The sequence below is a fragment of the Puma concolor genome, chromosome A1 (assembly GCF_028749965.1).
Source record: "Puma concolor isolate L17-30 chromosome A1, mPumCon1.1.hap2, whole genome shotgun sequence".
NCBI classification, from domain to species: domain Eukaryota; kingdom Metazoa; phylum Chordata; class Mammalia; order Carnivora; family Felidae; genus Puma; species Puma concolor.
The window spans coordinates 37,000,009-37,025,681 of NC_141667.1; the positions used below are offsets into that span (position 1 = coordinate 37,000,009).

Consider the following 25,673-nt stretch of genomic DNA (forward strand, 5'->3'; position numbering starts at 1 on the left):
GTGTTTCCTCCTCTCTCTGCCCTTCCCATGCTCATGCTCTGTCTCTCTCTGTCTCTCAACGATAAATAACGTTAAAAAAAAATTAAAAAAAAGTAAAAGACAGTCTTTTAAATAAGTGGTTCTGGGAAAACTAGATATCCATCTGCAAAGAATACAGTTAAACCAATACCTAACACTATAAATAAAAATTAACTAAAAATGGACCAAAGACCTAAACGTAAGACCTAAAACTATATAAAACTCTTAGAAGAAAACATGAAGCAAGCTCCACAACATTGGATTTGGCAATTATTTTGTGGATAGACATCAAAGACACAGGTAAGTAAAGAAAACACAGATAATTGGGCTTCATGAAAATTAAAAAAAATTGTGCATCAAAATACAGTATCAACAGAATAAAAAGGCAAATAAAATATTTTCAAATCATGTATGCGATGAGAGATTAACATCCAAAATATATAGAAAACTTCTAAAAATCAACACCAAACAACCTGATTCCAAAATAGGGAAAGAATCTGAATAGATATTTCTCCAAAGAAAATATACAAATGACTAACAAACATGAAAATATGCTCAACATCACTAATCATAAAGGAAATGCAAATCAAAACAATAATATGATACCAAGTCACACATTAGGAAGATTACTAGCAAAAAACAAAAAAAAAACACACAAGGTTGAAAACATGGAAAAATTGGAAGACTTGTATGCTGTTGGTGAGAATGTACAATGGTACTGTCACCATGGAAACCAGTATGAGGATTCCTCAAAAAAAAAAATGGAATTACCATATGATCCAGCAATTTTACTTGTGAGTATATACTTAAAGGAATTGAAAATGGGGTCTCAAAGAGATATTTATACATCCATGTTCATAGCAGCACTCCACAGTAGCTATAAATGCGAGTCACCAAGTTGTTAGCTAATGAATGAATATGTAAGATGTGCTACAGACATACAATAAAGCATTATTCAGCCTTAAAAAGAAAGAAAATTCTGACGTATGCTACAACATAGATGAACCTGGAAGACACCATGCTAAGTGAAATAAGCCAGTCACAACAAGATAAAGGCTATAGGATTCTACTTATATGAGATACTTAGAGTAATGAAAAAAAAATCACAGAGACGGAAAGTAGAATAGTGATTGCAAGGACTGGAAGGAAAGGGGAAATGGGGATTTATTGTTTGATAGATGTAGAGTTGCAATTTTACAAGATGAAAAGTTCTGGAGATGGATGGTGGTACTGGCAGAACATGTGAGTGTGTTTCATACCACTAAAGCATACACTTAAAAAGAGTTAAGATGGCAGATTTTATGTGTGTGTATTTTGTCACAATAAAAAAAATATATAAAAAAGTATAGGGCAATAGAAAGATAGATAATATTAATACCAATCAAAAGAAAGCTAGAGTAGCTGTATTCATTTTGGACAAAGCAGATTTCAGGACAAGAAAAAATACCAGGAATAAAATAGGGCATTACATAATGGTAAAGGGGTCAATTCTCCAAGTAGATATAACAATGCTAAACATGTATGCACTCAACAACAGAATGTCAAAAAATACATGAGGAAAAACCTGATGGTCCTGCAAAGAGAAATAAGCAAATTCTTTATTAAAATTGTAGACTTCAACACCCCTCTTTTATTAATTAGTAGATAAAGCAGGCTAAAAATCAGCAAGGACATAGTTGGTTTGACCTGAAGTATCAATTAATGTGATCCAATTGACATGTATAGAATGCTCCATCTAATATAACTAGTATACATTCTCCTCAAGCTCATATGAAACATCCAACAAGATACACAGCCATAGTATACAACTTAGCAAACATAAAATAATGGAAACCATACAAAGTAAATTTCCAGGTCACAATGGAATCAAACTAGAAATTGACAATGAAAAAATATCTTGAAAATCCCCAAATATTTAAAAGACTTTAAATAGTATATAAGTAAGGAAGTCTCAAAAGAAATCGAACAGACATTTTGAGCTATAGAAAAATAAAATATGACATCAAATTTGTGGGAGGCAGGAAAAACAATATTTAGAGAAGAATTTATAGCATATAGCATTAAATATATGGAAGAGAGATATATATTGGCAATATAAGCTTCCATTTTAACAACAATAGAAAGGAGCAATTTAAGTCTAAAGCTAGAAGAATATGGAAATAATAAAAAATTAGAGTAGAAATCGATAAAACTGAAAACAAAACAATGGAGAACATCAATGAAAGCAAAATCTAATTCTTAAAAAGATTTTCAATTTTTTTTTTCTAGGAAAGTTAATGAGAGACAGGGAAAGACGGAGACAGGGAGAAAGAACACAAATTATCAACATCAAAAATGAAAGTGATAATCACTACTGATCCTGGAGTAATTAAAAAGGGGTAATAAAAGAATACAACAAACAACTTTATGTCTGTAATTTGAAAATTTAGATGAAATGGAGCAATTCCCGGAAAGTATAAACTAAATTCACACAATGAGAAATACATAGATGAATAACCTTATAACTATCAAGGAAATTGAATCAGTAATTAATAACCTGCAAAATATGAATCACAGATGTTTTCACTAATGAATTCTGCCAAATATAAAAGGAAGCAACAATATCAATTCTCCACAATTTTTTCCAGAAAATAGGAGCAGAAAGAACACTTTTTATTTCATTCTATGAAGTGAAAATTATTTTTTTAATGTTTATTTATTTTTGAGAGAGAGAGAGCACGTGAGCTGGGAAGGGGCAGAGAGAGAGAGAGAGAGAGAGAGAGAGAGAGAGAGGAGATCCAAAGCGGGCTCTGTGCTGATAGTGGAGAGCCTGATGCGGGACTCAAACTCAGGAACCGTGAGATCATGACATGAGTTGGAGTCTGATGTTTAACTAACTTCGCCACCCAGGCACTCCTGAAGTGAGAATTATTTTCATAGGAAACGAAATGAAACCAAACCAAAAAACTACATTACAGGAAAGAATAAGTACAGAGCTATATCTCTCATGAACATAAACAGAAAAATTGTGATCAAAATATTAGAAAATTGAATCCAACCATTTTTACACATTTTAATACATTTTTATTTATTTATTTATTTTTTTTTTTAATTTTTTTTTTCAACGTTTATTTATTTTTGGGACAGAGAGAGACAGAGCATGAACAGGGGAGGGGCAGAGAGAGAGGGAGACACAGAATCGGAAACAGGCTCCAGGCTCTGAGCCATCAGCCCAGAGCCCGACGCGGGGCTCGAACTCACGGACCGCGAGATCGTGACCTGGCTGAAGTCAGACACTTAACCGACTGCGCCACCCAGGCGCCCCTACATTTTTATACATTAAAAATTATTTCAGGTATGCAAGGCTGGCTCAACATTCAAAATCAAATTCAATCAATGTAACCTACCACATATATATATATGTATATATATGTGTATATATATGTATATATATATATATATGTATGTGTGTATATATATATATGTATATATATATACACACATACATATATATATATATGTATGTGTATATATATATAAAAGAAATAACTCTTGGGGAGCCTGGGTGGCTCAGTCACTAGAGCATGCAACTCTTCTTGATCTCGGTTGTGAGTTTGAGCCTCACTCTGGGCATAGAGATTACTTAAATAATAAAAAAATACAAAAATATATGTAAAAAAAAACTCTCACAGAAGTGGTAATGGGAAAAGTTCCTCAATGTGATAAGAAATATCTACAAAAATTCAAAATCATTTTTAATAGTGAGAAATTATATGCTTTACTCCAAAATCAAGGGGAAAAAATTCTCTACAAGGACTAAGATCAGGGCAAGGATGTTCTCTCTCACTGCTCCAATTCAACATATTACTAGAAGTCCTCGCCAGTTAAATAAGAAAAGGTAATAAAAGGTATATGGATTAGAAATAAAGAAATATCACTGTCTCTATTTGTAGGTGACAAGATTATCTATGAAGAAAATCCCAAAGAATTGACCCAAATCCTTAACTGATAAGTGAGTATAGAAGACCACTGAATGAAAGGTTAATATATAAAACTAAATTTCCTGTATCACAGAAATTAACAATTGGAATTCGAAATTAAAAAACCCACAATTTTACATATTGTAGGATTCCAATTATATGACATTTGGACAAGAAAAAACCAGTGAGATAGTAAACAGATCAGTGGTTGCCATAGGTTGGGGAGCAGGAGAATTGAATAGGTGACACACACAATTTTTTTTTTTAGGTAGTAAAACTAATCTGTATGATATCATAATGGTGAATAGAGGACAGTAAGCATTTGTCCAAACCTATAAAACTTTACAGCACAAAAAGTAAATCATATGTGGTACGCAAATTAAAAAAATAATTGAGGAAGTCAGAAGTTCTCAGAGTAGAATGCAGAATGTAACAAAAGAATATAAATGGATTACAAATATCAAAACAATCTCACTGAGGGGGATTGGGGAATAAGATACTGACCTAAGCATCTTTGCAAATGAGTGGAGAGGCAAAAAGAGCTTAACATTAGATTTATACTCCAGTTGATAAAGTTATTTCCTATGGATGTACAGATTAACAATTCTGAAACCACTATACAGGTATACTACAACAGAACAATTAAGTTAATATATAGTGGAAACCAGATTTCTTACTTTTTTCTTAAATATTTATTTATTTTTGAAAGAGAGAGAGAGCATGAGCGAGCAGGGGAGGGGCAGAGAGAGAGAGGGAGACAGAGGACCCAAAGCAGGCTCTACACTGACAACAGAGAGCCCGATGTGAGGCTTGAACTCATGAACTGTGAGATGATGATCTGAGCTGAAATCAGATGCTTAACCAATTAAACCACCCAGATGCCCCAGATTTCTTACTTTTGAGTGAAATATTATAGATAAACAGGAAAAGAAGGTCAAAAACAATACATGTGGTAATGGATTAGAGTTGGAAATATCAGTATGAGCTCATATTTAGCTTAACATGGGTACAGATGGATACACGTAGAAATATTTATTATAGATATGTGTATATACACGTTAGTATATGAATATATAACTCTTTGCCTTGTCATCTGAGAGGGTTTGGAAGTAATGATAGCCCAGTAGTAATGAGTACACCTGGTGTCCAGATCTTTGTTTCTAAAACTACTCTCCAAAGAACAGAACCAGAGATCCTTGGTGGAACTGCTGAATCTATGACTGGGTAGGAAATATACAAAATGAGCCAGGTGCATTTTACAACGCTGGAAAAAAAATCTCAACAAGACAGAGAAAAAAGCCCCAAACTCACAATAACAGGAGTGTTTCAAAGGTACACAGGGGCCAATTGAAAGAGGTCCAAATGGCCAAAGTTGGAATAATCTGAGCAATACAATTAATAAAGTAGGATTGGACCCTTGTGCACTGTTGGTGGGAATAAAACCAGGTGCAGCCACTGTGGAAGACAGTATGGAGGTTCCTCAAAAAATTAAAAATAGTAGTACCCTACAATTCAGTAATTGCACTTTTGGGGTATTTACCCAAAGAATACAAAAACACTAATTCAAGGGATATATGCACCCCCATGCTTACTGCAGCATTATTTACAATATCTAAAACATGGAAGGAGCCCAAGTATCCATCAATGGATGAATGGTTAAAGATGTGGTATATATACAATGGAATATTATTCAGCCATAAAAAGAATGAAATCTTGCCATTTGCAACAAGACAGATGAAGCTGGAGAGTATAATACTAAGCAAAATAAGTCAGTCAGAGAAAGACAAATACCATATGATTGCACTCATATGTGGAATTTGAGAAACAAATTCTAACAAAGGAAAAGAGAGAGAGTGAAACCAAAAAGCAGACTCTTAACCATAGAGAAGTAAATGGTTACCAGAGGGCAGGTGGGTGCAAGGGATGAGAGACAATAGGTGAAAGGGATTAAGAGTACACTTATCTGGATCGGCACTGAGTAATATATGGAATTGTGGAATTACTACATAGTACACTGAAACTACTATAACACCATACGTTAACTACGCAGGAATTAAAAACAAATGAAAACAAATAAAGTAGTATTGGATTATAAACCCAATTATAAAATATTCATGAGTCCATACTTATATATAAAAAAGGATTTAATAAATAAATAAAAATGTAAGACAGTAAATAAATATCCCACTTAGAGTAATTTCAAATAATTTATGTACATAGTCTGTCCTTAAGAAAGTGGAACATTATTTCCCAGTCCTTAGTCATCGGCTATGCTTAGTGACTCTCTTTCAAAGAGGGAAGTATGGAATGAGGGGGGAAAAGAGTAACTTTACAGTGGAGAAGCCTGACAAACACTACCAAGTGATCAAGGTTAACATCAACAGTGATAAGACATATTGATAGTATATACCTTGGATATTATGTGCAGATAATGGCACTTTTTGTGTATAATCTTCCTTCCCCCCAAATTTATCCCAATCTAATCATGAAATCATCAGGCACATCCCAACTGAGGGACATTCTATAAGATACCTTACTAATGTTCCTCAAAATTGTGAAGTTCATCAAAAACAAGGAAAGTCTAAGAAACTTTAAAAACCAAGAGCAAACCAGAGGACATTACAAGTAAATGGGATCCTGAATGAAAAGAAGATATTAGGTTAAAAATTGGAAAATCTGAATGAAGTGTGTGCTTTATTAAGTACTTATTAATAATAATGTATCAATATTGATTCATTAATCGTGACAAATGTATCATAGTAATGGTAAATTTTAATAATAGAAAACTGAGTATGAGATATATGGAATTCTCTGTAATCATTTTGTATTTAAAACTGTTGTATCTAAAATTAAAAATTAAATGTTCATTGAAAATAAAAAGGGAACTATGTATACATATATATAATGTGAAAATTATCTGGAATCTTCTGGGGATTTTTTTTTTCATGCTGATATTTGGATGTCAACATCACTCAATTCCATCACAAACCCTAAGGTATAATTCTGGCCCTGGCATCAGATTTTTTCTTAAGCTTTTCAGTATTATGAACAATTGAAATAGATGAACTAAACAATTACTCATAAAGAAGTAGAAACCTGAAGTACTTTAATAACTATAGAAGACAGAGAATCAGACACAAGTGGCTTTATCCGTGAAACCAAAGTAGGCTTCAAGTAACGGTAATGCCTAGGTTGTTTAAACTTCCTTAAAATAGAGAATACATTTTTAAGAAAGTTTTTTTATTCTCTCCAAGAAGTAAATAAAACCTGATATCCAAAATCAGCTAGGGGATCACAAAAATAACCACCATAACAATAAATAACAGCGCCAATTTCACTTATAAACAGAGTTGCTACAATAATAATATATCAGGACAAACTAGTTTTTATCCCATTAATGATCTTGTGACTCAACACAACGATATTCATTACTGTAAACTGACTTTACTAATAGTGTAATCCACTTAAACCTAGGGAGGTAAGTGTCACAGTCTTTGTATAAAACCTTAATCATACTAGCAAATATAACTGTATAGTAATTAAAAGCTCCTCTGAATTGACAAAATGTATGTCAAATGTAAAAAATACATTCTTAATGCATAATAAAGCTTCCAGAAAGTCCTTTCTAGATGTTTCTTCTACATATTTATCACACCCCCATTAATTGCCTCAAAATGTTTTCCCTCCCAAACTTTCCCCAAACTTGGCCTGTACATGTATGCTTTTATTTCTTACCCCATCATTTTTTTTTTTTTTGGAATTACCCCACCTTTTTTTCTTTATTGGAATATTGATTCTCTGTACTTTATAAAGTAGAATTTTTTGGTTCTTAGCTTTTCCAAATTTCTTTTTTCCCTTGCACAATCTGCACAAAAGGCTAAGGGGCTGATGAGGCAAAACAGAATCATGACAAAGATGAGTAGGCAGAAAGAGAAGCTGGAAACGTCAAAACTATGGGTGAGAGGGAAAGTCAAGGAAGCTAATTACCTTGAATTGATATATTTTAGTCAGCCACAACAGGTTAATGGATAAGAACCTTATGGTTATTTTGATATATTCCAAAAAAGCATTTAATAAAATTCAAAACTTTTCCTAGTTAATATTTCTTAACTGTTATTGAAGAAACCTTCTTAAACTCAGCATATATTTAATTTTCTATGACAAAATGGAATTCATTGCCTTTTTCTCAACTGTTACTAACCTGACTTAAATGCTTTTTAAATGATTACTGATTTTGTTTTTTTAAGGGACCAGATACACTGATTGACTAGTCTCTAATAAACAAATAAAAATCTGTCTCCAGTCTAGACTTAGTGAATCAGAATCTCTGATGGGTGGGACCTAAGCATCTTTGGCTTTAAACAGCTCCTGATGATTCTGATATACACATTGCTTACCATCCAGTATTGGGGGGAAGATAGGCAACTACACTATTAATTTCAGTATGAAGTAGACTGATACTAGCATTCTGGAAAGCTATGAGAGGTACTATGGAGACACAATGGTGGGAAACATTGCTTCTGATGAGGAGCCTTCTAAAGATGGCATATTATAAACTCTGGGAAGGATGAATGCAAAGTAATAAGGATCATTTATTCAATACCTCACTTATGAGAAGGGAAAGAGCTTCACTTGGATTGCCGCTTACAGGATAAACCTGTGGATATTTGAAGACAGACTTCTCGTCTTTTTCTAAGAAAAACATTTCAGTTTCCTAGTGTTGGGGAATATTTAAACATTAAATTTGCAACGTCCTGATACTGTAGTACCAGAGGACTATTATTAATCATTAAGTTTCTAATGTTCCAAAAGAATTGGCAGAAACTAAGAAAAGTGTACATCTTCTTTATCCACGCATCCATTGAACAATTGGGCTCTTTCCATACTGAGGATTTTCCTTTTTTATTGAGATGTAATTGACACATTATGTTAGTTTCAGGTATACAACTATAGAGAGCAACATGGGGTCAAGCAGTTACTCACGTCAAGCAGTAACTTAGGTCAAGCAGTGACGCAAGAACCAAGGGCATTGCAGCTAAGACCAGATAGCACCGAAACCAGCTTGAGCTGACAACACACTCAGAACCGATGCTCAGCAGAAACAGAGGAGGTCTGCAAAGGCCCAAGACTCGTTAAATCCTTTAAAAAAAGGAAGAGTTTGGTAGCAACCTTAAGACTTTCAAGACACTGACCATTTTGTGTGTGACCACATGAAACATGGACGATTTGGAGGCAGTGGCCACCAAAGGCTCTGATCGATTGATCTCCGAACAGAACAGAGAGCCTCCACTGCTTGGACATAATCAGAGGCACATTCTGAGAGCCGACCTGGACAGACCTAGGCTCTGTGTCAACTGTGCGTCCACGGACCGATTTCATGTTCGGTTTTGTTATTTCCCTACCCCCTGTTCTATCTGTTTGATGTGTTGCTTGTCTTGTGATTTGCTTTGTGTGACATGTAAGAAGCAAGTTAAACAAGTAGTGAAATGTCATTGAGTTTGGAATCGTGAAACTGCTTTATAATTATATTAATCTTGCTTTATGATTGAATAAAGCTGACACTGTAGAAAGACACAACTCGTGTGTGTGCCTTCATAGCGTGCTCATGACAACATAATACTTTGAGATTTGTATATATTGGGGAATGATCACTACAAGAAAGCTAGGTAATATCTGCCACCATATATAGTTATAAATTTTTTTTCTTGTGATAAGAACTTTGAAGATCCACGCTCTTAGCAACTTTTAAATATGTAATCCAGTACTATTTTCTGTTGTTACAATAGTGTATATTATATCAGCATATTATTAAAGAAATATTTCGAAGTTTTGCAGAAAGGATGAAATCTTCCATGAGTGATGGTGATAAACTTGTCTCTTTGGGGGAAAAATACAGAATCTTATCTCATACTATACTCACAAATATAGGCAGGATGGATTAATACTAAAATAAAAATATAATTCAAGTATGTATAATCATAAATACAGTAAATTTTAATCAAGTAGTAATAAAATATTATAAAACCAAACAAAATAGAGGTAAATATGGAAAACTTTTCATAATTTTGCAGAGTACAAAAGCCACTTAAGGAACACAAAATCTCTAATGCTTTAAAGGAAAGGAGAGGTAAGTTCAAATCAAGTCAACAATAATGAAGATCAGAATGACAAAAGGAAAGTGAGTGATAGTTACAAAAGAAACAACAATCTTGAAGAAAATAGTTAAAGCCTATCAAAAATACATTAAGAACATTTCTGTAAATTGGTTTTAAAAAGGTAAAAAAGGGGCGCCTGGGTGGCTCAGTCAGTTAGGCATCCAACTTCAGCTCAGGTCATGATCTCACAGCTCGTGAGTTCGAGCCCCACGTCGGGCTCTGTGCTGACAGCTCGGAGCCTGGACCCTGCTTTGGATTCTGTCTCCCTCTCTCTCTGCCCCTCCCCCACTTGTGCTCTGTCTCTCTCTGTCTCTCAAAAATGAGTAAATGTATTTTTTTAAAGGTAAAAAAATACTAGAAAACTATGCAAGGAATAAACAGAAAAAATAAAGTACAAATAATAAATATGAAAAATGCTTCAACCTCAATATTAATGATGAAAATGCACACTAAACAAGAAGGGGATGCCGTTTTTACTTAGAGGACAAAAGTAGAAATGAATTGGCAAGGCATGTAGAAACAGGCTGTCTCATCAAAGAAACAATTTGGTGTTTGTTTTAACTTAAAAATATGCAGTCTTTGACCCAGTTATTCAACTTCTAGGCAAGTTTTATACATGTGCACAAATATAAATATATATCCTATAATAGTAAAACTTGGCAACAATTCAAATATTCAGATTTTTAGAAAGGAAAATTTCCACTTGTGATGGTTAGTTTTATGTGTCAACTTGACTGGCCATGGGGTGCTCAGATTGAGCATAATTTTTGGATGTGTCTGTGAGGATGTTTCCAAATAAGATTAGTATTTGGATCAGTGGACTCAGTAAAGGAATTTGTCCTCCCCGATGTGAGTGGGTAACATCCAATCCACTGGAGGTGTGAACAGAACAAAAGCAGGAAAGAGGGGGAGTTCAACCCTCTTTTCCTATCTCACTACTTGAGCCAACATCTCATCTCATTTTCTGCCCTTGGACTGGGATGTACATCATCAACTCCTCTGGTTCCCAGCCTTTGGAACCAGATTAAATTATACCATCAGCTTTTCTGGGTCTCCAGCTTGTAAACAGCAGATCATAAGACTTGTCAGTCTCCATATCTGTATAAGCCAATTCCTCATAATAACTCTCCTTTTGTGTATATATTATACTATTGGTTCTGTTTCTCTGGAGATCCCTGACTTACACATCACTCAACTAGTATACTTGTAAGTATACAACTAGAAGTACTCTTGCAACTACAGTCTGGCTAATCAGATATAGATAAGCAGTGATAGTGACAATTGTGAGCACACCCCTAAATAGAGAAATTGCTCACTCTTCAATTCCTCTGTGCCGCTCTCCCTCTCCTGCGGGCCATACCAAACATAATGGAGAGGAACCAGGTCCTCTTGTATAAATGAGAAAAACACTCTTGAGGATGGAAGACCAATAAAATAAATGAAATCTGGGTCCCTGAAAACTGTCCTGGGGAGAGCCATCTGACCCTCCTGGGATTTCCGTGTGAGAAAAAATATACTTTCCATCTGGTTGAAGCCACTGTTAATCAGTTTCAGTTTGTGAAGATAAAAAGATACTTCAAGTGATCCAGTGGTAAATGTACAGGCACTAAATGTGTGACACTGAAATGTGAAAACATGCCATTATAGACACTTTTATCGGAATTCAAATGCAAATTCATAGTCAAAAGCTACAAATCAGCATTCTGACATCTCCAAAGTTCTGATGAAGAGACATAAGCAAAGCAACTTATACTTCATCGCAATTGCATTTTTTCCCCACTAACCTCCAAAGTAGGAGCCATCGGTCAGCTTCATTTCTTTACTGGATTTTGTGATGACACCAGCAACGCCATGTTGAATGAAATACATCTTTTTACCCACAGCTCCTTCTCGTATGATATAATCTCCAGGTTGAAACACCTCAAATCTCAACTTGCTCAGCATGGCAGTCACAAAATTGGGGTCCGCATTAGCAAACAGTGGCATTGTAGCCACTAGTTTCCGACAGTTGAAGTTGACTATCTCCTAAAGATGGCAAGAGTAAAGAAATATTAAGAGAGATATTAATCATATCAGGGAGATAAGCACACTTAAATTAAAATCTATATATAGCACAGTTTTGCAATTTAAATTCAGAACCAAAGATACATAAATTCTAATAATCTGCATATCTCTTCAAAGCCAGAAATCATGGTTTATTTTGGTGTTGGAATTTTATATTCGCAGCACCTAGTATCATATAGATATATATTAAACATTCAGTAAATGTGAATTAAATATGTACATCTTATCTTTTATACCTTCTCATCCCTTTGCTATACTCTATGTAAAATTAGAACTCAAATGTGGAAGAGTTTCAGTCTCCCTTTGATCTTATTCTATGAAGAAAAGAAGCCACACTACCTCCTATTAGCTATAATATTGCTGCTCCTGTGCTCTGCTGTATTGTTGAATGATCTAACTTGTACCTACTGACCAGAATTCTGAAACAAAGGCCCAGTTGCCAGACAACAGAATTTTTTTTTCTTAATGTTATTCACATTAAAGTGAGGACAATGGAGTGTGCAGAGAAAGGTTACCCAAGAAGGCTCTAATCTAACTATAACCTATTATTGTAAATTCAATCTGTTTCTGGGATAGATCAGAAAACCACTCTTTTCAAGGCCTCCTGGGTTTCCATTGGAAGTCTTGGAATGGAGGGGCCATATGTTCTTTCTCCTAAGTTGTTTGTTTGTTTTATTTCTGGAACCAAGCAATTCTCAATTAGAAGACTTACATATTTGATTTCATTCTGTAGATTCTGGTCCAGATTATACACAGTGCTATCTCCTTAGGCTAACATACAGATATGGGACCAACCATTTTTAATCTTGCAAGTTAGATATGTAAAAGGATAAATAGGAATCTAAATTTTACCACAATGCCGTTTCTCAAAGCTTTCTTCTCCAATAAGCCCCAAGGGAAAAGGGTTAAACCTGAATCTGTGATCTCCTTTAAGAGATATAGAAACTGAAGGAAACCCTGTTAAAAGATGGGAAAAGGACAAAAAATATTTGGAGATAGTAGCAAAGGCTGAGATCTGAATTATTTCTTTGGGAAAATATACAAATTTATAGAGTAAGGCTGAGGGAAAAAGGTTTCCTCTATCTTAAATTTTTTAAATATTTATTTATTTTGAGAGCAAGAGAGTGTATGTACTTGAGCAAGAGAGAGCAGGGGAGGGGCAGAAAGAGAGACAGGGGGGAGAATTGTAAGCAGGCTCCATGCTGTCAATGTAGAACTTGACATGGGGCTCCATCCCAAGAACCATCACATCATGACCTGAGCCAAAATCAAGTGTCAGAAGCTTAACTGACTGAGCCACCCAGGTGCTCTGAAAGTTTCCTCAATCTTGTTTTATAAAATGACCTGACCTTATCTTGGAATAGGTAAAAAAAAAAAACCAAAAACAAAACAAAACAAAAAAACAACTTCCAACTGATATAGAGGGCACAAAATTTGGGGTCCATCACAGAAAAAAAAAGGTATTTCATCCTTAATCATATCTTTGGAGTTCAGTAGAGCAAAGAAGAGTCTCTAATGGTGAGGCTTCATGGAGGATGGTAAAATATTTAAATGTCAGCTGTAACAAGCAAACAGTAAACATAGCAACAAAAAACAAGAGAAAGATATTACATGCAACACCCAAGCCTAAATAATGCACAGCTGACTCCATGGGTGGCTGTCCATTGACGCGTGGTCAATTTTAACTAGGGCTGAAGTGCCGTGGTGGAGGTGGGACTAAAGCAGGGTTCAGCCCTTACTACGGTAAGTCCTTAGTAAATATGCATGCATGCATGTATGGAAGGTGGAAAGAAGGAGGAAAGGAAGAAAAAAGGAAAGATGGGAGGGAAGGAAAGAAGGAAGATGGAGTTTCCACGTGGAAAAAAGTGCTCACAAAAACAAATTTTGTTCCCATTGGTAAGTATTTACTTAAAACTGTTAGAAACCTTTCTCAAGAAAATCACTTGAGAAACAAGTTTCTTGTGTATAAAAAACTGTGTTTTTTATTATTCAAAATACTTCTAAACAAAATGTCATGAAGATAAGAGGTGAACCACTCAAGGTACTCAAGCTAACCACATGAGTTGAAGGAAGACAGAGTAGGTCATTAAAAGGACCAGACTGATTGAGGAATTAATGATTCCACATGTAAAATGACAGAAGAATACTGTGTAGGAAAGTGAAAATAAGTCAGGTTGCAGAGAAAATAAGAATTTTCAAATAAAAATAATAAGGCAGAGAATCTTTTTATCTATGTTCTTTGACTTAAGCTACACAATTTTTTCTCTTCATTGTTCTCTTATGCTTTATTTTAGAAAATAATTGGAAGTATATTTTATAAACAATTTAACTGTTCTTTATATGAATAATTCTTTTTCTGTGATGCACTGCATATTAAGGTATACCTATTGTGACTGCCTTGATTATAACACTGTGGGGATAATTTCATATTATTGCTATTGCTTAAAGGAACCCATTAATTTTCTCTCTCTCCCTGTGGAACTTTTACCTCCATTGTGACTACAATCAGTTTGAAACTGTAAATTCTAACAAGTATTTGATAAGAAAAAAAATGTAATTAGACAGAAGGTGATTTGCATTTAAAAGCCCTCTCTCCTCCCATGAAAGTTGCTTGCTTGGAGGGCATATAGTTTAATGGAAACACTCATGTGAGTCTAGAAGTGAAGCAAAACTTTTAAAAGCTCTTCTCCATCAATCATATTTCTTTATAGCACATTTTTTAGGGAACATATTTAATTAAGTTATTAATATCTCTCCATATGTAAAACAAGACTTTTAAAGCTCCTCCTCCATCAATCACAGTTCCTTATAAGCACATTGACTTTAAGGAAGACACACGATTAAGTTATTAATATCTCTAATTTCCATCCAGATTCTTTATGGCACTTGTTATAATGAGCTATTTTAGCAACATGTCTGGCCTGAATGAAGAGTATTGACCATATGCTTTAAATTGAGGAAAGCTCCATTCCTAAGAGAATCAGACGTAGCCCTGACCTTAATAAGGCACTCCAAATTACTAAGCTTACTATCAACACTTTAAAAAAATGTAGCTACCTCTTCCCAAAGCATCTTGTAGTAACAAGTACAGACGTACTAAAAACCAACCAACCAACCAACCAACCAAACAAATACAAACATCAACCAAAAAAAAAAAAAAAATCCTGCAATGATGAGAGTCACTCATAGGGGCCAAAGGAAAGAGCTACCAATGGCTAAAGCTTTAACAATTTGTGTAACAAAGTAAATGATGTGGTACTGAATTAATCCCAAAGTATAAACTAAATGACTATAAGATTATACCTACATAATTAAACAACTGAGTAATTTAAACACACAAATCTGTTCAAATTCCAAATACACTTTTACCTATTAAATAGAAACATAATACAACAAACAGTGAAGAATCCTGCATTTGATTCTACTTTGCCATGTCTGTTTACTTCAGATATCAAAGTCTTTCCTTTTTAGCATTGTTTTGTCTTGCTTTGCTCTCCTATGTCATAATTATTTCTGTTCATTGTTTAGTCACAGAGGACTAGAATATTTTTTAAAGTATAATATAGACAGAGTAAAGAGCACAGATTTTAAGTGAACACAAATCTTAAGTGAATTTTTCAAATGTATAACCACCTGATCCCCATATAGGGGTTATCGGAAAGTTTCCGTTTATTTCCTTTTCCAGTTCACACCAGAGGTCCTAGCTATTCTGATTTCTATCACCATAAAAAGTTTTACCTGCTCGTGAACTTCAGATTAAATGGGATGATATACTCTGTAGTCTTTTGTGTCTTGCTTCTGTGTGATTCATCCATGTTGTTGGGTGGTGATAGTTCTTTCTTTTTATATTTCAGCCTATATTTCATTTTATGACTCTGCCACAGTTTATTTATCCATTCTACTTTTCATGACATTTAGGGTGTTTTCAGTTTTAAGCTATTAAGATACACCTGTTATGAACATTCTTGAAGTGCCATATGTACTGATTTCTCTCTCTTTTTTCTTTTGGCTTTTTAAGTTTTTATTTTAATTTCAGGTAGTTAACATATAGTGTTATATTAGTTTCAGATGTACAATATAATAATTCAACACTTCCATGTATCACCTGGTGCTCATCACAAATGCACTCCTTAATCCCTATCACCTGTTTAACCCATCTTCCCACTCCCTTTCCCCCGCCCCTCTGGTAACCATCAGGTTGTTCTCTATAATTAAGAGTTTGGTTTTGATTTGTCGCTTTCTCTTTTTTCCCCTTTGCTCATTTGTTCTGTTTCCTAAATTTTAGATATGAGTGAAATCAGATGGTATTTGTCTTTCTTTGACTTACTTATTTCTCTTAGCATTATACTCTGTAGCTCCATCCATGTTGTTGCAAATGGCAAGATTTCTTTTTTTTTTTTATGGTTGAATAATATTCTAGAGAGAGAGAGAGAGAGAGAGAGAGAGAGAGTGTGTGTGTGTGTGTGTGTGTGTGTACATATCTTCTTTACCCATTCATCCACTGATGGACACTTGGGCTGCTTCCATACTTTGGCTATTGTAAATAATGCTGCTATAAAATATAGAGATGCATGTATCCCTTTGATTAGTGTTTTTGTATTCTTTGGGTAAATACCCAGCAGTGTTTTTAACTTTTTGAGGAACCTCTGTACTGTTTTCCACAGTGACTGCACCCACACTGACTGCTCTTGAATATTTATTTACTTTTTATTGGAATTGCTGGGTGATAAGGTAAGCTTATGTTTAATTTTAGTAGATACTACCAAAATTTTCTAAAATGACTGTGTTATTTTTCTTACATGTTAGTAATAAGTTATATATATATATATATATATATATATATATATATATATATGTAATATGTTAGTAATAAGTTCCAATTGTCTTATATCCATAGTAAAATTTGATGTTATCACTCTAATTTTAGCCATTAATAGGTACGCAGAGAGATCTCGTTGTTTCATAGTTTTTTTCTCTTTGTAGTTTTATTTTACATTTCCCCAATGATTAATGTTGTTATGCACATTTTTGTATCTTACTGATCAGATGAATATCCTGTTTGGTGAGGTGCCCAGTCAAGTTTTCCTCATTTTCTTCCGGCTGTTGGAGTTCTTTTTATAGTCTTGATATGAGTTCTTTGTTGGGATATACATTGTAAATATCTTCTCCAAATCTATGGCTTGCCTTTTCATTCTTAGTGGTATCTTTTATCATATATATATATTTTTTGGTGAGCTGATTCCAGTTTGTTTAAGTTATGACAATCAGGAAAATGGGATTTGAGATATACGGAGATTTCTTCTCTAAGTATTATTTTTTTACCATAAATCAGCACTTAGGAATCATGCAAATTCTGAGACCCTGGGAGAGCTTAAGCAATATTTTGTTTGACTATTGTTAAAAAAATAGTAATATTTTAAAGAATAGTGCTCCTTGAAGCACTACAATTCTTGACCGATAATTTAACCATCATTGTGGAAAGTTCCATTTTGTGAAACATTTAGATCTCCTCCATTCTACATTATTTTATTCTACATGGTATAGTTCTAAAATGTTTTAGGCACGGTAGCTATAAATGTACTTACCATCATTACAATAATGAATCACAGAGTAATCTTAACAAAACAGAGCTGCTGTTACATTGCTAAATTCCTACACCCAACACACCCTGTATTTTTAGACTCTGCAGAACACACAAGACCTTCCTTCTAAGAACTTATATTAGACATTCTGATGGCATCCAGACATATAGACTTCTATACTAACTTTAGACACAAGTAAATAAATATAGTCAAATCTATCTCAACTGACATTTTATCACCGAGAACATCCTATAAAAGAGTGCTGCTAATGTTGCCCTATTTTTTCCCCACAGTTCAGTTGCCTTGACTAGTAAGAATTAGAGTTAGTGGATGTGTTAGTTTTTTGTTTGTTTGTTTTTTAAGGTAGGGATAATTTTAAGAATGACATTATAAAAATAAGAGACAATATTTTTTGAGTTCTTGCTGATTTCTAGGTTTGCTTTAAATGTTTTACAAGTATTTATTTTATTGTTGCAAAATTCCTATACCTTAATTATTACTACTACCCCATTTTATAGAAGATACTGAGTAATGTTCCAAAGACCGCATACTGGTAAGGGGAAGAACCATGGTTTGTTTGTTGGGCAACCCAGCTCTTTAACTCAGGATTTTGATGGATTCTAAGAAGCCATCTTACTTTTGTACATATCTGGAATTACCAAAACCCTGAAGGTTTTGGTATTAACCATAATTTGTTCTTCTGAAATTTACACATTTTGAGAGCCTGACATGAACATTTGTTGATTGTGAGATAGCAAACTGATAGCTGTGCACCTGGCAGTTATTTTTAAAAATCTAAATCTAAATGCCTTTATTTCCTGGAAAATAAAACAAGTTTTTATATAAAGAAAAGCTATTTTTCTTGGAAAGTAAAAGAAACTATTCAGGATTATTCCATGGGTCCTTGCTCTCATCATAGTTCTCATGTAGACAGCATCAGTTTTTAAAAGGCTTCAACCACCTGCCAAAGAGAACATTCTCCTCCCTGTTAATCTTTAGAGGAAGATGATAATCCTGTGGACATATTTATGGGACTTCACTAAAATACATTTTACCAGGCTCAAATCCAAATTTAAAGAATCTGAACCTATATTTCTAGGGGATGTGATTCAAAATCTCAAAATCTCTACTTTTAATAACACACTCCAAGTTATAAGCAGTCAGGTTTAGAAACTATGGTTCCTAAAATAAAGAATTATCTGAAAGTTTATACCTAGTTGAGGGAGGAAGATGTACATGTATATATTCTGTAGAAAATAATTGTAAGTAGTAAAATAAATATGGGTTTGTGTGTGTGTGTGGGGGGGGGTGCGTGCACACACTCAATCTCTGATTTCAAAACCAGTTGGCTCTGTGCCCATAGAAAGTGACTCAGATTCTTCAAATCTTAATCTTTTCATCTGTAAAATGGAGGTTATAGCAAATCTATCAAAGATTATGATAATTAAATGAACACAAGTAAAGCATTTAACAAAGTTCACTCAATGTTATCTGTTTTTACCACTGTAATTTATAGTTTACTAAAAAACAATGTTGGTTAAGATCAAACGAATTGTATAGACTATATACTTTATAAACTTGTAAAGAAACAAAAGGTTCAAGGTACTTTGGTTAAGAGGATACTAATTCAGGTAAAAGAAAAAGTTGAGTTGGGGATTGTTTATTAAAAACCAAAGTTAAAGTGAGTGCAGAGGTTCAGAAGAAGAAAATGACAAGAAATTCTTAGGGTAGACTCAGTGAAATTCCCTTCTGGCTATCATCAAGAATAAAATATAGGATTCTTATAATAAAGGTGCTCTATTGATATAATAATTTCAGAAGGTGAATTGTACATACACATTCCATTATTTTTTTTTAAAAAAGGAAACACATTGGGAAATTTAAAAACAATTTCCCCCAGCATTCCCAACTGGCTTATATTGATCTGGTGGTTTGCCTTCTAAATTGCAAGGTGGTTGATTGCATGCATAAGAAAATTGGCTCATACAAGCAGACCTTAATGCTTAAAAATGTTCTAAACATTTATCAAACGCTGACTACAAGTTAGATACTGCTTCAATTTCTTAAACTGAAAGCATTTCCCTTGATTTCTATGTTCTGTTAGGGAAAATCTAAGATAATCTATTTCTGTGGTTGAGGTCATCTGTGTTTTTTTTTAAAGAAAGTTTTTATTACAACTCCTAATTAAGTTGAATCTCAAAACCTATGTAATATACTACAAAGCTAAGGAATACTTGCCTCTAGTATTTATTTTGGGGAAATTAAAGGGTTTAGAAATAGAAAAATGAGATTCGATGAATTAATACAGGATGCCTTGGTTTTAGTTTATTGTAGTTTCCCATTTTATTAAAGAAGAAAGTAATTAAGCATTTTTGTATTACCAAACAGCTGCATGTAAAAAAATCTTTGCAAAAAATGAAAACACACATATCTCTTAAAATATATAAAAAAATTTTGTATTCTCATCTCCTTAATAAGAGTGATTTAATGTGCTTGTGTATTCTCTTAAGACAAACTCTTATTCACCTAAGTGTAATCATAATATACATTCAATATTTGTTTCTTGTTTCCCACTTTTATAATATAAAATATTTCCCATTTTGAGACATGGTCCTCATTGCTGTCCTTTTTAATGGCAAAACAAAATTCCATGATTAATGGTTAATATCTTGTGTAAATCATAGGTATATTAAGAGAAACCCAATAAAAATACAGAGAAATAGTCTGCAATAGCCTCTTAAATACTGACATTTTTCACCATTACTTGTTTTGAAACCCAGCTATATCATTAGTTGCCAGATTAATAGTCTCTTTAAATTATGTTAAAGGTAATTAGCCTAAAATCTCTGCATATACAAATGGCCAATTATGATTACGTGGCTTAAATGAAATCTGCCTGCTTGTAAAGGACGGATCAGAACAAGACGAATTCTGAGATGTACAAATTCAAACATTTTAATGTTTTCCGTTGTTACAGTTCTCATAGGCATCTAATTTGGTTTTGAGGTATTAAATCACATGTAAGCCTTATAATATGAATGCAAATGAAGTCTGAAATTAATTTAGTCTTAACATAGTCCCACTGATTTGCCTTCCCAGAACACAGGAACATATTGCTCCATTAGGTACCAGGCAGAATGACAGCAAATGACAGAAAATTCTAACATGCACTTAAATTTGATCATAAAGCCAAGAAAAAGAGGTAGAAGCAGATCAAACAAACCTAAATCAAGGAATTGTATATTGGCAACATGCACGTTCACTGGAGACTTTGTATCTCAGCCCTACTGTGTGGTATCCCAGACTGGAGCCCTGGAAAGATTTGTATAAGCTCCAAAAGCTTATACAATTGGCCCGCAAGCTGAAAGCAAGTTGTAAGAATAGTTTGTAGAATAAGTGTTAAGGTATTTGACACGGTAAACACAGACCGACATGAACTGTCAAATATAGCAAATAAAGCAGACAGATGTCCAGAAATATGCTGAACTAAATACTATTAAAACAGAACCTGCAGATAGTAAAGTGAAGTAGAAGACTCAATCTTGAGAAAAGGTGTTTGGAGAATTGGAGAAGAACCTATATTTGAAGAATTTAAAATAAAACCCCCATAAATTCATTTTCATCATGAACACTCAGTAATAGAAATGATGTGTGTATAATAGTACATGTACATGTGCAAAGGATGGGAGGAAATCAGGCCAGGCCCTAAACCAGGCAGGCATCCTAAGCTGCACTGAACATTCATTTACATGTCACTTTGGTTGGACTTGCACAGAGCACTGCATGTATTGCCAAGTGGTATGGGCTTAATTGTATCCTCTCAACATTCATATTCTGAAGCCTTGATTCCTAATACCTCAGAATGTGACCGTATTTGGAAAGAGGACCTTAATAGAGGACATCAAGTTAAAATGAATTCATTAGGGTGGGCCCTAATCCAATCTTCCTGGTGTCCTTTGGAGAAGAGGATGGGGACACACGCAGACACTGGTGATACAATAGCACAGAGAAAAGACCATGGGACGACAGAGAGAGAGGCCATCTGTAAGCCAGGAAGAAAGGTCTCAGAAGCCTCCAAATCTGCTGTCACTTTGATTTTGAACTTCTAGCCTTTAAAAGAGTAAAAAAAAAAAAAACAAAAAAAAAACAAAAAAAAAAAAAAAAAAAAAAAACCCAAAACACATTTCTGTTGTTTAAGCTACGCCATCTGTTGTATTTGGTTATGGAAGAAACTACTAGAATGAAGTACTAGAAACTAGTACTATGAAACTACTAGAGCAAGTTAGGCTGGTGAAAGTGTGGCAGGAAGAAGGAAACTGCTCCCTTCTGAGTATCTGCCAAGACATGGGAGAACCTTGGCTCTGAAAGTGAGGGAGGGGCAGGGGAAAGATGTATACACGACCCAGTTAGGGTCACTCTGAAGTGATGTGGAACGCAACCCACACACTGCAACAACTTCTGAGCTCTTTGGTCCGGGGATAAAAATCCAAAACAATATTTACTTCTACTGAGAAAGGATTTTACTTTATTTTTGTATCGAGTGTGAAGCATCTGGGGTATTCAGGTGATAAGAGCAGCTGGGAGGTGGAAATGGCTCTGAAGATCAATACGAGAGATACAAGATTGGGTGCTATTTTATAAGATTAGTTTTTTAAATTTTCATAAAATATATATTTAACTCTTTGGTACTTCTAACCATTCCTAAGTGTGCAGTTCACAGACGTATTCACGATGTTGTGTAACCATTATCACATCTAACTTTTCCATCACTCTCAGCAAAAAGTCTGGAAACTCCCCCCGTCTCCCTCCCCTCAGTCCCTGGTGACTTCTATTTTACTTCCTGTTGCTATGAATTCGCCTATTCCAGGAAGTTCTTATAAGTAGAATTGTACAATCTTGCATGGGACTAATGTTTGAAGGCCTAGAAACAAACAATGCCACTGGAAAAATCTCGGGAGGGGAAGGGAGGTAATGACCAGTGTTACGGAAAATTAAGGAAAAGGCCCAGTAGTCTGGCTCTCCCTTATTCGAATAATACATGTTATCTTTACCCCTCTTCCCATCTCCCTGATTTCCTTTCCATATCCTCACCAGCACTTGTTCGTGTCTTTTTAATAACAACCATTCTAACAGACGTGAAATGATATCTCATTGTGGCTTTAATTTGCATTTCCCTGATGATTAATGATGTTGAGCACCTTTCCATGTACCTACTGGGCATTTGAATATCTTCTTGGAAAAAAATATCTTGAACATTTTTTTTTTAAGTTTACCCACTTATTTTGTGAGAGAGAGAGAGAGCATGCCTGCACACATGTGAGCAAGGGAGGGGCAGAGAGAGAGGGAAACAGAATCCCAAGCAGGCTCTGTGCTGCCATGGTGTCAGTGCAGAGTAGGATATGGGGCTTGATCTATCCCACCAACCCAGAGATCAGACCTGAGCTGAAACCAAGAATCAGTCATACTTATCCGACTGAGGCACCCAGGCGCCCTGGAGAGAAAAATCCATTCACATCCTTTGCCCATTTTTTAAATTGGACTACTTATCTTCTTGCTATTGAGTTGTATGAGTCCCTTAAACATTTTAGATAGTAACCTCTTATCAGATGTGTGGTTTGCAAATATTTTCTTCCCTTCCATAGGTTGGCTTTTCATTTTGTTCATTGTGTCTTTTGCTGTGCAGAAGCCTTTTAGTTTCATGTGGTCCCATTTATTTACATGTGCTTTTGTCACTTATGCTTTACGTGTCACATCCAAAAAAGTCACTGCCAAGATTGACATCAAGAAGCATTTTCCCTGTGTCTCCTAGGAGTTCTATGGTTTCAGATTGTACACATAAGTCTTCAATCCATTTAGAATTTTAGTATGTAGTGTCAGCTTTTCTCTGGCAATTAACCATATATGAACCTTTTACATTTCTTGTATTTTTAGTAAAGTACTTTAACGTTCTTTTCATAGTTTATTTTTTCCCATGAATTTATATCTTGTCTCTACAAGCATAATGGTAAGCACTTTGAGACTAAACCATATCGTACAATTTACCTTCCCATCATGCCTGGATCAATGTTTTGCACATATTAAGAAACTGATAATTTTCCTTTGTCTATTTGTTTTCTAGAAACTAAGGATGCAAGAGAAAAATCTCTACACCAAAAGAGAGAAAAAGACACAATTTCTTTGTTTGGCAATGTGACCATGAGCAGGCCACTTGAAGAATTTTTCTAGCCTTTTGTTATTGTGCCTGTTACACGAATATAATTAAAAAGATCCTTTATAATTTTACAACTCAGAGTCTAGCCTGTTTTAGTTAATCTTAACTAAACACATTATAGATGGAATCTTAAAAATCAACAAGTATGTACTTTAAAAAAAAATGATTGCAAATTGCTCTAAGTAAATACGCATGCAGATTATGCTTTCTTCCTTAACAGTCTATTCAACAAATTAAAGGTCAGAAGGACAGTATTATACTCTCAGCCCAATTCATGTTCTGTGAAAATGAAATATACTGACGTCCTATATTCTACTGGGACACATGATCTGTACCTATTTTCAGCCCATGGCTCTTCACACTCCATTGTTTAAAAATAGATCAGTTCTGAACTTTGGAGACAGACTCAGAAGGGCATTAACCTCTTTCTCGACAGTTAAGTTTGCCATTTTGCTCTAATCAAATAAGTATAAATCTGATCATGTTAAAAATAGACCTTCTTACTTTGTACACACTCCAACAGGCTCCCATAAGCAGAGGGGTACAGTTCACTGAATTTTTCTAATTAGTTTTTTTAGTTTTAAATACACTGCCTGCTTTTGCTAAAGCATTCATCGGTCTTATGATCGTAACATTTCAATGCCAAATTTTGGTGCTAAGACATTGTCTCCAGAAAGCTGGCTGTTAAAATGAAGGAAAGGCTTTATTAGCAGATCGTTTGGATACATTCCGGAAGAAATGAGACGTATGATAAGAATGGACACTCCCTCTTCTGTGTGGCCTAACATCCTCTGAATAACCCTCTCATGGCACTCATATTCAGTTATAATTGATTATTTAAATTTCTGTCTCTCACTAAGCTGCAAGAACTATGAGAGCTGGGACTGTATCTTATTCTTCACTGGATCAGAGTAATACTTGAAATTAAATTTTCCTGTGCACTTATTATGTGCCAGGTGCATTTCTAATTTTTTTATATTTTTTGCTAATTTAATCTTTAAAATTTTTTTTTAATGTTTATTTTTTTTATTTATTTATTTTTTTCAACGTTTATTTATTTTTGGGACAGAGAGAGACAGAGCATGAACGGGGAAGGGGCAGAGAGAGAGGGAGACACAGAATCGGAAACAGGCTCCAGGCTCTGAGCCATCAGCCCAGAGCCTGACGCGGGGCTCGAACTCACGGACCGCGAGATCGTGACCTGGCTGAAGTCGGACGCTTAACTGACTGTGCCACCCAGGCGCCCCTAATGTTTATTTTTTGAGAGAGACAGAGACAGAGTGTGAGCTGGGGTGGGGCAGAGAAAGAGGGAGATACAGAATCCGAAGCAGGCTCCAGACTCTGAGCTGTCAGCATAGAGCCCAACGCAGGGCTGGAACTCATGAACCATGAGATTATGAACTGACTCGAAGTCAGATGATTTGACTGACTGAGCCACCCAGGCACCCCCACTCATTTAATGTTTATAACAACTCTATGAAGTAGTTAATCTCACCATCATCCACATTAAAAAATGAGGAAAGGGAAATACATACAAGTTACTAAACAACCCAAGTCATACATATAGTAAGTTGTGGGGCTGGATTTAAATGGGGCTGGTGGAAACAGGGCCATGCTCTTAACCGTGATGCTGCATAGCCCCTTCGTAGTAGTTTCTCATTCATTATTTGTTGTACAACTGAAA

General features: G+C 34.7%; 1 protein-coding gene across 1 annotated transcript in view; it reads right to left on the reverse strand.

Annotated features, from left to right (window-relative positions):
* Positions 1-25,673, reverse strand: part of HCN1 (hyperpolarization activated cyclic nucleotide gated potassium channel 1) — a 393,972-nt gene that overhangs the window by 38,847 nt on the left and 329,452 nt on the right. The window contains exon 6 of the mRNA XM_086678519.1: positions 11,917-12,157. Coding sequence (XP_086534645.1) covers positions 11,917-12,157 — 241 coding nt within the window. The remainder of the gene's footprint in view (positions 1-11,916; positions 12,158-25,673) is intronic.